At 39.3% G+C, this 13,954-nt stretch overlaps 1 protein-coding gene across 2 annotated transcripts in view; it reads right to left on the bottom strand.

The window, feature by feature from the left end:
• Positions 1-7,937: 7,937 nt before the first annotated feature.
• The window catches only part of LOC110534281 (storkhead-box protein 2), a 60,512-nt gene continuing 54,495 nt past the window's right edge, over positions 7,938-13,954 (bottom strand). For both annotated transcript variants that reach the window (XM_021619045.2, XM_021619046.2), the window contains exon 4: positions 7,938-9,720. In XM_021619045.2, coding sequence (XP_021474720.2) covers positions 9,516-9,720 — 205 coding nt within the window. In that variant the 3' untranslated portion in view covers positions 7,938-9,515. The remainder of the gene's footprint in view (positions 9,721-13,954) is intronic.

Genomic DNA, 13,954 nt, shown 5'->3' with positions numbered 1-13,954 from the left:
TCCAAATAGTTGATTTGTGGTTGAAATCTGGTTGAAATTAGACAAACTGTGTATGTTGCCCACTTTCTGTGAATTCAACCAAAAAATCTGTTGATGTTCAATGTCAGTTTGATGGAAAACTTACTCAACATATTTTTTACCTAGCAGACTGCGGGCTAGTCTCACATTACCATACATCCCAAATATCGTTCATTACGCGAGGAAGCCTGGAAATTAAGGTTACTTAACCAATCTGTATATTTCAGCATTCCGTCCAAATGCTGTGTGACCATTTAATTTTACAGCAAACTACCCCAGGGCTGGAACTACAACAAACCTGCGCTGCAAGAAAGTGATGCCATTACTGCATCACATGAAAGTATATTTTACAAAACATTAACATTTTTTTTTGCAGTGAAAGTCTCCCACAGTCCTTGGTTTGATTCTGCCCCAAGTTTCCAAGTAACATCTTAGATGAATAGCCACGCAGAGGTCTTAAAAATGGTATATTGTTGCAAACTCCTAAAATCAAGTGCTGGTAATTTCTGCAATTGAGGGGAACTGATTTTGAATTTGACTAGTCAACTTTGTAGGGGCTGATATTTGAATAGATATTTATATATGACTGTGTACCACAGACACAGCACCTAGATGTTGACACTGTCTTGCTCTGCTGTCAGAGAGGTGGTGGAGGTAGCTAGGTAAGTGCATGTGTGTGTATGAGTCTGGTGCATTGGGAGTTAACGAAAATAAAGAGAAAAATACAAAAAGATTGTGAACATCCTTACAGTCTACGCTCATGATTGTGTACAAGAGCCACTCGTCTAATAAAATGCACAGGAGACCATATAGCACCTGGATATGTGAAATGCGGCAACTCCCAAATTAATTTAAATCATTTTCTTTGTGTGAAAAAAGTACACTTTTTTTTTTTTTTCATTGACCTTTCCCTTCAAAATGATGACCAAAGAATCCTACAACTTGCTCCGGCTAGGAAGTGAACACCTTTAAGCAAATATGGTGCCAGTTGATATTCAGTACAATCACTAAACTTACTGTGGCTAGTTGTCCGTGAAACTGAGACAGTCAGAATATGTTATGTGACTTGTTAAAGCATAGTGCACCCACATTACATATTAGTTTCCTTACGCTGTCAGCAGTCTATGGACAAGGTATGACAGCAACCCATGCTTTGGTTTTATTTACCTGGCCACTGTTTCCAAATGTAAACATTTTAATTAGGCCAAGATTCAAACAGATCAAGCGCAAGCGTTAACCGACGATAGCCGACACCCGCACAGCTGATGTTTTGGCGGTGTCAGAAGTGTTGGAGCTGTCAAATCGTTGAGCAGCTGCTCTTGTGATCATTATAACAAAGCCACACCCGCCCCACTCGCATTAGAAGTTCAGAACGAGAAAGTGTAGGCAATATAGAAATAAAGAAGCTCAAATTGAAAATAATTTTTCAAAATAATGATTTCTATAAGCCTAATCGAGGTGTAGATTACAAGAAACATCAATAGGCCTTCTAGGAAAGTACATCGTTGGACCTAAATGCAACATTAACATTAATAGGTTAAACATGTTCACTTCATATCTGTACTATTCTAGGACTTACCTCTATTTTTTGTAACATATTCTATGAATGGGAATTCTTAACATACACTATATATATAAAAGTATGTGGACACCCCTTCAAATTAGTGGATTCGGCTATTTCAGCCACACCCGTTGCTAACAAGTGTATAAAATCGAGCACACAGCCATTCAATCTCCATAGTCAAACATTGTCAGTAAACGCCTTACTGAAGAGCTCATCGACTTTCAACGTGGCACCGTCAATGGATGCCACCTTTCCAACAAGTCAGTTCGTCAAATTTCTGCCCTGCTAGAGCTGCCCCGGTCAACTGTAAGTGCTGTCATTGTGAAGTGGAAAGATTTAGGAGCAACAATGGCTCAGCCGCGAGGTGGTAGGCCACACAAGTTCACAGAACGGGACCGCGAGTGCTGAAGCGGTAGTGAGTTGCAACACTCACTACCGAGTTCCAAACTACCTCTGGAAGCAAAGTCAATAACTGTTCGTCGGGAGCTTCATAAAATGGGTTTTCATGGCTGAGTAGCCGCATACAAGCCTATGATCACCATGTGCAATGCCAAGCATCAGCTGGAGTGGTGTAAAGCTCGCCGCCATTGGATTCTGGAGCAGTCTCTGTAGTGATTAATCACGCCTCCCCATCTGGCTGTCAGACGGACTAATCTGGGTTTGGTGGATGCCAGGAGAACGCTACCTGCCCCAATGTATAGTGCCAACTGTAAAGTTTGGTGGATGAGGAATAATGGTCTGGTGCTTTTTTTCATGGTTAGTAGTGTATGGGCTGTAAAAAAAAAATTTGTGCAATTCGTATATGTTACGAATTCCAATTCATGCAATATGTTATGAATTTGTAAGTGCTTAAGATCCTGTAAAATGTATTTAAGCACTTAAAAATTGATAATAAAAACATGTTGTTGCAGGATTTAACATATCATACAAAGTGGATAACATTGTACATAATTGTGCCCACCTTTCGTGCACCCGCTTACGCTCGTCAACGTTACTTTCAAAACTGCATACTGAAATTACACAAAACATTTATAACGCATCTTTAAGATCCTGTTCAATCTCTTTAACTAGCTGCTGCTAACCAAAAACTATGGAAGTCAATGACAGGGACAAGATCTTCAAGTTAAAAATTAATTAATCAATTACTCACCCCATCCCTGGTCATAACAACACAAATACCATGTCATCCCAACAAAGCTGTGTCAACCATCAGGATTGCCACTTCATGAGTTGTTTTTTATATAAATTGCATAGGTTTCAGAGCATTTCATATTTAGAATGACATGTTATGTTTTGTATGGTATATTTGTGGATGTCCATCATCCATTCCGTATGATATGTTACGAATAACAATTTGTATGATATGTTACGAATTGCAATTCGGACAATATGTTATGAATTCCAATTTGTTGTGGCTAATGTTAGCCACCTATTTAACGTTAGCTACCTAGCTAACGTTAGCTAGGCTAGGGGTTAGGTTAAAGGGTTAAGGTTCCCTAACCTTAACCGTTTAATCTAAGTAGTTGGAAAGTAGTTGCAAAATTGCTAATTAGCTAAAATTGTCAATGATGAGATTCGATCACTCAACCTTTGGGTTGTTAGACATTCGCACCCCAGCCAACCACACTCCTTTCATTTTTGCCTTAAGTACCCTTCTGTCTTATGTAACCCTACCAAATGTAACATACTGTTTCATACGAGTGTCTCGGATTTACCGTTTACTATGTAACGTCTAGTCTATGAGAGCAGGCTGCACCAACACACTTTTCAAGCATTATCCAATCATTGGACACAGGACCCCACCTGTTCTTTATTGTAATTCGAGCAGCAATAGCTGCACAGTTGACACAGTGGGGAATATGCCCCTAAAATGCATTCAAAGCACTGAATGCAAGCATAACTTTAGATTGGAGAATGAATAATCCATACGCGGTAGTGGGAGGTTTTATTGAAATGTATTTTACAAAGTTCGATATTGATGTCGTTATATAGGGTCACTCGATACAAGTCCATTACTTTGTACTGAAACATTGGCGAGGAGATTAAAACCTGTACCTTGTGTGTCCTCATAAACAAATAAACAAACATCACAGTAGAAGTGCAGTAGATGATGACCCGCACTGCAATGTCTGAAAGCAGAATTCCTCTTTGTCCCATTATAATCATCATCATCATCACACTAGCCAATATGCACATTTAGATACATACTGCCATGTCTTCTGCAGTTGTATAATGTTTGTGCCAATTATTCACAAGGGTGTTTTTATTAAGGCAGCTTACTTCAATGCAAGGGGAAAAACAACACAAAAAATGTAGTCAGTTGTATGATGTTTAGTCTGTACAGTAAAATAAGTAGTTGACGTTAACAATATCATTTCCATATAATGTTTTCATTGGAGGAAGTGTTGCATTCCTATTTTGTCTACTACAACATTATAGTTTAGTGACAGTGCACAAAAGTCCAGGTCTACAAATGGAGACGGTAAAGCAGAGGAGCACTAAACTTGTTTATTTATCACTGATGAAGGATTAGGTCACACTGCAGAAGAATGTTTGACCATAATAATGTAGTAGCTACATTATAGCTGGATTAACAAATGGTCCACTAACTATGAAAAAATTACTGTTGTAAGTGGTTTCAGTGTAATTAAATGCATTTGATTTCCCAATTTACTCATGTAAATGAGCTCTCGTGTAACAAGCCTACCATGTAGCCTAACTCCTTTGTCCCTCTTTCTACCTTCAACTCTACTGTTGAGTAAGTAAAGGTTCATTACAATTCACTTTTTATATGAATACAACGGCGCCGTCAGTGAGTTGTTGTCGGTCAATATTATACATTTTCCAGGAGGGTTGCCTTTAAATGTGCTTTAAAGTGCTATGTGGTTTAAATTTAACTTAAGCCTCTTCTTACAACATTAAAATAATGTGGGAATCTGGATCCAGTCATCCTCTTTCTCCCATGACTTTCCTTTAGCAGATACTTTATAAGCTTTGCTTGCCAGACATACAGTATACAGTTGTAGCCAAAAGTTGAGAATGACACAAATATTAATTTTCACAAAGTCTGCTGCCTCAGTTTGTATAATGGCAATTTGCATATACTCCAGAATGTTATGAAGAGTGATCAGATTAATTGCAATTAATTGCAAAGTCCCTCTTTGCCATGCAAATGAACTGAATCCCAAAAAGCATTTCCACTGTATTTCAGCCCTGCCACAAAAGGACCAGCTGACATGTCAGTGATTCTCTTGTTAAACAGGTGTGAGTGTTGACGAGGACAAGGCTGGAGATCAATCTGTCATGCTGATTGAGTTAGAATAACAGACTGGAAACTTCAAAAGGAGGGTGGTGCTTGGAATCATTGTTCTTCCTCTCTCAATCATGGTTACCTGCAAGGAAACACGTGCCGTCATCATTGCTTTGCACAAAAAGGGCTTCACAGGCAAGGATATTGCTGATAGAGAGATTGCACCTAAATCAACCATTTATCGGATCATCAAGAACTTCAAGGAGAGCGGTTCAATTGTTGTGAAGAAGGCTTCAGGGCGCCAAAGAAAGTCCAGCAAGCACCAGGACCGTCTCCTAAAGTTGATTCAGCTGTGGGATCGGGGCACCTCCAGTACAGAGCTTGCTCAGGAATGGCAGCAGGCAGGTGTGAGTGCATCTGCACACACAGTGAGGCGAAGGACTTTTGGAGGATGGCCCGGTGTCAAGAAGGGCAGCAAAGAAGCTACTTCTCTCCAGGAAAAACATCAGGGACACACTGATATTCTGCAAAAGGTACAGGGATTGGTAGGACTGGGGTAAAGTCATTTTCTCTGATGAATCCCCTTTTCGATTGTTTGGGGCATCTGGAACAAAGCTTGTCCGGAGAAGACAAGGTGAGCGCTACCATCAGTCCTGTGTCATGCCAACAGTAAAGCATCCTGAGACCATTCATGTGTGGGGTTGCTTCTCAGCCAAGGGAGTGGGCTCACTCATAATTTTGCCTAAGAACACAGCCATGAATAAAGAATGGTACCAACACATTCTCCGAGAGCAACTTCCCCCAACCATCCAGGAACAGTTTGGTGACAAACAATGCCTTTCTAGTATGATGGAATAGGGCAAAAGTGCCAACTAAGTGGCTCGGGGAACAAAACATATATAGAACAAAACATATATTTTGGGTCCATGGCCAGGAAACTCCCCTGACCTTAATCTCATTGAGAATTTGTGGTCAATCCTCAAGGAGGCGGGTGGACAAACAAAAACCCACAAATTCTGACAAATTCCAAGCATTGATTATGCAAGAATGGGCTGCCATCAGCCATGTGGCCCAGAAGTTAATTGACAGCATGCCAGGGCGGATTGCAGAGGTCTTGAAAAATAAGTGTCAACACTGCAAATATTGACTCTTTGCATCAACTTCATGTAATTGTCAATAAAAGCCTTTGACACTTATGAAATGCTAGTAATTATACTTCAGCATTCCATAGTAACACCTGACAAAGATATCTAAAGACACTGAAGCAGCAAACTTTGTGGAAATTAATATTTGTGTCATTCTCAAAACTTTTGGCCATGACTGTAGCTCTCTAATATTCCTTGGCCAAAAACATAGTTTACCCCAAAATGGAGTATAGTAACATTTCCCGGAACCTTTGTCAATTGACTATAGTCAAATCACTCGAGGCACACATTCACTGAAAGAAATAACCCAATAATCATGAGGTCCAGGTTCTTCAAACCTAGGTTTAAAATCATTTCAAATACCTTAGTTGTGCTTGATTGAGTTTGCCTGTTGCAAAAGTCCCAAAAGTGCAAACGGCACCCTCCTGGTACACCAGGCAGGCTAACACAAAACCTCAAAGTATTTGAGAGATTTCAAATGGTATTTGAACTCAGATCTGGTTCTTACTGACTTCAAAGATTTTCAACAATCCAAAAGTATCACTTGTAGATGTTCTCTAGTATAGGCTATTGTAAATGTATTTTCATTGCTAAAATGTCTAACTTTGAACGTGGCATTGCATTCCCTTCTTTAAAAATAATTTAAATAAAAAGACATACAGTATATTTCATGGACTTTGGCTAGTATAGCTTATTAGCCATGAAATAAATATCTTTAAACACGTTACCAGCAGTTACACCTTAATGTTTTAATTAGATAAGATGCCCACTAGACCTTCAGGGCTAATCATCCTAAACTATGTCGGTAACGTTTAAACACTGTGGATTTTCTGATGATTGTTGCTCCCCTCACAACATTTATCTGTAAGCAGTTAGAAACAACTTTTACAAACAACCCTCATTATCTATAACTTTCTAAATGTTGCATCCGGCCTTTGGTGAGCAAGACTATCAATAAATGAGTATAGACTAAGGAAGACTCCTGCCAATCAAATAGGCTACCAAAAGGCCAGAAATTATTCCAGCACCATCTCTGATAGCAGACATCATGCTAAAGACACGTTAGGAAAACAAAACGAACTAACTACGGCCTCAGCAACTGGCTTGAATAGCAAGCTAGTTTTGTATGGAGGCTGCAAACAAAATCTATGCTTATATTGATTAATCTACATTATCCATTTTTTAATATTTCCCTTTGTCTCCACTCCGTCTCACTGTTACTAACTTGATAATAATCTAGGATTTCACAGAATATTTTATCAAGTGTGATCATGATCATCCATTGGCCTATAGTTACCAGACATTGATTAAGTGATTGACATAGCCTTTGTGATATATGACATTCACGAGCATGTTGATATGTCACTTGTTTTATAATGAACACCACTGTTTTGTGTCATGACAAAAATGGAATCTTCTTGCCTTACAATCATCCCAGCGGGCAAAACCGGTTGTAGTGCCGTCAGGTTCACATTTTGTGATGTCATGGTCATATTTTGTTAGGTCATTAGCTAATGACTGTAAAATAATGTTTTTATATTTTTTTAACTACCATAAAAAGACACCTTTACCTCGTTGTATTCAGGTTATGCAGTCTTTCCCAGGCATCTTGATGTTGTTATGAAAAAGGTATCTTTAACTGGTTGTAGTCAGGTTATATGACATAACTTTAATCACATTTCAACCAACATTTTTGCCCACTGGGAGGAGACTGTTGATAACTTTTTTTTAAAGAGTTTCAAAGTAGAAGTGAATACAATTGTACAATTGGATGTGTAGTTCATTAATTGATCACTATCATGCAAGATTGATAAACTTACTGTGTTTTATGGGCATCATAAATATATCAATTCCTTCCATAATGCACATTGCAATTCTGCATGTGGGAGGTCATTAACTTAACCCCTAATGTAGCTTTGATGTATGGACTTGTTTCTGGACAATTTACAATAAAGTAAAGTCCTTTCAAAACATTGCCTTTAATTGTCAGTCACGCTATAAAGCAGATCTTCAGCGTTACGGATTGAATAGAGCGTTTCATTATAGAAATCTTAGCACCTGTACAAGATAAACAAATTTCCAATACACGATACTTACAGTATTGTGATACAAACAATATTGTGAATAAAGAGGCAAGACTGCAATAACTCTTCACTATTCTCTTGCAAGGTAGCCATCACTAGTCCGCATGCTCTAATATTTGGAGAGATTTTGCAATTTGCAAAACAATTTAGGAGCTGAACAATTTCATAAAACACTTCATTTCAGATAAACACCGCAGACATAAGTTGTATAAATGCCTTGATGGCTCTGGCAATGATAGTGATAAACATGTTAAGGGAAACAAGGTGTTTGTCTGTCCTATACCCCTGGGATATATAGTTACAATTTGCACCCGCTGCAACCATTTATTTTATGGTCTATCTATGCATACTCTGGCAAACATGTTGTGAAAAGGCAAACACATCTGAAACAAACATAAAAGTAAAGTCCTGTCAAACCAATTACAACACTCAGCAAGCCACTAATTAGCGAGGCCAACTCCTCACACACCTCCAACAAGATTACAGACAGAGTGTGTGTGCGTGTGTTCAAGAAAATATTCTTATGACCTGAGATTATATGTTGGATAAAGATATATTTTTTTTAATTTAGTCATAAATACCACAGAAAAGGCACATTAGTGCTTCAGGATGGAAACTTAATAATTCAACTAACAATGTAAAACAACTGTTTTCCCTTACTAAATTGTCAATATTCGTTTTAACGATTTCATTTTGGTCATTTAAATATAAAAAAAAGATTTGAGTATACATTATTGTACTTATGAATAAATTATACTGTATGGATAGAACTACAATAGCCTATTTTGCTTTGCGCTACACAAATCGGAACCTCTGACATTTTGCCTTTCCACCTTCTCATCTCTTCTTTCATTATTTTTAATACTGTGCATCAACATACAAATATGATAATTCTCCTGATAAATTATTTCTAATTCTTGATAGAAAACATTTCATTGGACATGGATTGGAAATAACATGTAAAAGTATAGATTTTCCCAAATGTGACTCCAATCCTAAATGTATCAACATTTCTCTAATACCAACACTGAGGAATCTGGAAATCCCCCCCAAAAAATCAAAGTTGATATAATCCAAATCAAGATAATTCCTGATCAGCTCTCTTGCAATGGGAGACAAAATTAATCTGGTCAGGATAGTTTTTGTTATTTCATGGTTGTCATTTTGTTTGTTTGTTTGTTTTTTTGCAGTGAAGTTTTTGAAGCTGTGGGAACAGTCTCTGGAAGCCATGCCTGTGAGGTTAACAGTCCCAGTAGTAGTTGGATTTTCTGGGGGTTGGGTGAGGGAGGGTGGACATGTGTGTGTGGATGGGTGAGGAGAAGGTGGGGGCACAATGTGACCCAACTTCTGCCTTCTCCACCCCCCTGCCCATTACCCCCAACGGTCCCTACCATAACCTTAATAATCCACCTCCTCCATCTCAGGCCTTAATGTCTGTCTGTCTGTATATCAGGTCAGACGCTGGTGATGGACGCCAGGCAGGTTGAAGACTTCTGCAGTTTCTCAGGCTGTGCGGTACGGGGGGGTTCAGGAATGGCGCGAAAGCTGAACGGCGGACCGTTGCTGGTGGTGCCCATGTGGCCCGGACTCAATGCTGGATTCTGTCGTCTATTGCTCTCCATGATGCTCGACGTGTTGGAAGCCAGACTTTCACGTGTCCTGCCACGACAGTAATAGGGAGACACGTCCGTGTAGTAAAGAGAAGGAGAGGAGAGAAAGAAAATTAGAGGATGGGGACAACGGAGATTTGCAATAAGTGGGAAGCAAACTAGCCACTGCCACCAACAGCTTCATTTTCTAACCAAAAATGGGATTGTGTAGCTCTATGACTTAGTTGAAAGTTACTTTGGGAGGATTTGGGCATGCAATTTACACCATACTAACTTGGGGACATTGTGTTTTGGTTAGAATAATATTAGCGGTTGGGTGCAAAGGCTAGTTTAAATAAACCAACGCATGGATTGCAGTCTCTCCTTGTCCAAAGACTTCTTTCAAGGTAATGTGTAAAATTGTAATTTGGCTATCCCAAACCCCATGTGTCAAACACAAGGACCGCGGGCCGGATCCGGCCTGTGACACATTTCTATCTGGCCTGGGCAATGATTTGGGTTGTCAAATCATTTTGCCGTGAAGCATGCACAGTCAACATGCTGTGCTCCAAGGGCAGTGCATTGCCACACATTTCTCTTCCTAGACACACACACACAGCTCCTCCCAGACCCACAGACACCCACGAGCCAGCCAGTGCACTGTATCATATCATTACTAAACATTTGCAGCATCCCCAATTGTTCTCCTTAATGGCACTGATTGTGTTGTTGAAACTACATTATTGCTGTACTACAGAAAGTGTTGTCAAAAAGTTGCATACATGAGTATAAATCAGGACACACGCAAGTATGATGACTCAACCGTTTATGTCAACAGAAATTACAACCTGATACGCTCCCAAATTGTGCTGGTTACAGTTGAAATCTGAAGTTTACATACACTTAGGTTGGATTCATTAAAACTAATTTTTCAACCACTCCACAAATTTCTTGTCAACAAACTATCATTTTGGCAAGTTGGTTAGGACATCTACTTTGTGCATGACAAATCATTTTTCCAACAATAAACAAAATATTATTTCACTTATCACAATTCCAGTCTGAAGTTTACATACACTAGGTTCACTGTGCCTTTAAAAAGCTTGGAAAATTCCAGAAAATGATGTCATGAATGTAGAAGCTTCTGATGGGATAATTGACATAATTTGAGCCAATTGGAGGTGTACCTGTGGATGTATTTCAAGGCCTACCTTCAAACTCAGTGCTTCTTTGCTTGACATCATAGGAAAATCAAAAGAAATCAGACAAAAACTTGTAGACCTCCACAAGTCTGGTTCATCCTTGGGAGCAATTCCCAAACGTCTGAAGGTACCACGATCATCTGTACAATCAATAGTACGCACGTACAAATAACCATGGGACCACGCAGCCGTCATACTGCTCAGGAAGGAGACACGTTCTGTCTCCTAGAGATGAACATACTTGTGCGAAAAGTGCAAATCAATTCCAGAACAATAGCAAAGGACCTTGTGAAGATGCTGGAGGAAACAGGTACAAAAATATCTATATCCACAGTAAAATGAGTACTATATCGACATAACCTGACAGGCCGCTCAGCAAGGAAGAAGCCACTGCTCCAAAACCGCCATAAAAAAAGCCAGACTACAGTTTGCAACTGCACATGGGGACAAAGATCGTAATTTTTTAGGAAATGTTCTCTGGTCCGATGAAACAAAAATAGAACTGTTTAGTAATGATATGATACAGTGCACTGGCTGGCTCGTGGGTGTCTGTGGGTCTGGGAGGAGCTGTGTGTGTGTGTCTAGGAAGAGAAATGTGTGGCAATGCACTGCCCTTGGAGCACAGCATGTTGGCTGTGTATGCTTCACGGCAAAATGATTTGACAACCCAAATCATTGCCCAGGCCAGATAGAAATGTGTCACATGCCGGATCCGGCCCGCGGTCCTTGTGTTTGACACATGGGGTTTGGGATAGCCAAATTACAATTTTACACATTACCTTGAAAGAAGTCTTTGGACAAGGAGAGACTGCAATCCATCGTTATGTTTGGAGGAAAAAGGGGGAGGCTTGCAAGCCAAAGAACACCATCCCAACCGTGCTTCACGGTTGGGATGGTGAAGCACGGGACTGGTGCACTTCACAAAATGAAGGAGGAAAATTATTAGGACATCAGTCAGGAAGTTAAAGCTTGATCACAAATGGGTCTTCCAAATGGACAATGACCCCAAGAATACTTCCAAAGTTGTGGCAAAATGGCTTAACTTCTCTTGGGATAGGGGGCGGTATTTTTACATCCAGATGAAGAGCGTTCCCAAAGTAAACTGCCTGCTACTCAGGCCCAGAAGCTAGGATATGCATATAATTGGTAGATGTGGATAGAAAACACTCTAAAGTTTCTAAAACTGTTAAAATAATGTCTGTGAGTATAACAGAACTGAAATGGCAGGCAAAACCCAGAGGACAAACCATCCCCTCCCAAAAAAATGTCATCCTACCACTGATTTCAATGGCTGGCACTTTTATAATAGGGCAAAATCGTGCACGATTGCAGTTCCTAGGGCTTCCATTAGATGTCAACAGTCTTTAGAAAGAGTGTCAGACTGGTTTTTGTAAAATGGCCCAGAAATTGTAGTTTTTCTAGGTGGCTCCCATTTTGGCTGTAGTGGGTCCAAGCGCATGAATGAGAGCGCGTTCTTTGGTATTTTTCTCCAGTAAAGACAACAACGATTCTCCGTCTTAAATTTGATTGTTTATTTGCGTATTAGGGTACCTAAAGTTTGATTATAAACGTTGATTGACTTGTTTGGAATTTATTGGTAACGTTTGGGATTCATTTTGTATGCATGATGAAGGAGGGAAAACGAGTGGATTATTGACTGAAGTGCGCCAGCTAAACTTTTATGGATATAAAGGAGTTTATCAAACAAAAGGACCATTTGTAATGTAACTGGGACCTTTTGGAGTGCCAACAGAAGAAAATCTTCAAAAGGTAAGGCATATATTATATCGCTATTTCTGACTTTTGTGTCGCAACTCCCTGGTTGAAAATGATTTGTTATGCATTTGTGTACTGGGCGCTGTCCTCAGATAATCGTATGGTTTGCTTTCACCGTGAAGGCTTTTTGAAATCTGACACGGTGGCTGGATTAACAACAAGTTAAGCTTTATTTTGATGTATTGCACTTGTGATTTCATAAACGTTTAATAATTATCATAATTTAATTTGAATTGGCGCTCTGCAATTTCACCGGATGTTGTCAAGGTGGGACGGTAAACTGATCCGCAAGAAGTTAAGGACAACAAAGTCTAGGTATTGGAGTGGCCATCACAAATCCCTGACCTCAATCCCATAGAACATTTGTGGGCAGAACTGAAAAAGCGTGTGCGAGCAAGGAGGCATACAAACCTGACTCAGTTACACCAGCTCTGTTAGGAGGAATGGGCCAAAATTCACCCAATTTATGGTGGGAAGCTTGTGGAAGGCTACCTGAAACATTTGACCCAAGTTAAACAATTTAAAGGCAATGCTACCAAATACTATTTGAGTGTATGTAAACTTCTGCCCGACTGGGAATGTTATGAAAGAAATAAAAAAGTTTAAATTAATCCTTCACTCTATTATTGTTCTGACATTTCACATTCTTAAAATAAAGTGGTGATCTTAACTGACCTAAAACAGGGACATTTTACTAGGATTAAATGTCAGGAATTGTGAAAACTTAATTGAAATGTATTTGGCTAAGCTGTATGTAAATTTCCGACTTCAACTGTAAGTGTTTCCCATTTATAGAGTGCAGCGGAGGAAACGTGCACAGACACATGCCACATCCTAGTCTACTAAAATGTTGCAGTCTGGCTTCGGTTTTTAAAGCTTGACAATGAATAACCAAAAAACTAAACCTGAAACAAAACACCATACAAAGGGGTAAATGTAGGCCTATTAAGGCAACATTTGAGCAGTAGCCTAGGCTGGCTACTCAACTACAATACATTTCCAGGGCACCATACAGCAGTGTGAAGTACTTAAGTAAAAATCCTTTAAAGTCCTACTTAAGTATTTTTGGGGGGGTATCTGCACATTACTTTACTATTTACATTTATGGCAACTTTTACTTTTACTTCACTACATTCCTAAAAAAAATAATGTAATTTTTAGTCCATAGATTTTCCCTGACACCCAAAAGTACTCGTTACATTTAGACAGAATTTTATTCCTTTGCTTCTATTGGTATGTAATTGACATTTAGTGGTAGTTGCAGGTGGAAATGCAATAACCAAGAGTAAAACGTACTTTTTAAAATGCTGCTCAAGACTGCTAGTT

This window comes from Oncorhynchus mykiss, chromosome 10 (assembly GCF_013265735.2).
Source record: "Oncorhynchus mykiss isolate Arlee chromosome 10, USDA_OmykA_1.1, whole genome shotgun sequence".
NCBI lineage: Eukaryota > Metazoa > Chordata > Actinopteri > Salmoniformes > Salmonidae > Oncorhynchus > Oncorhynchus mykiss.
The sequence above is the reverse complement of the archived record's forward strand: the minus strand, read 5'-3'. Positions and strand labels throughout refer to the sequence as shown.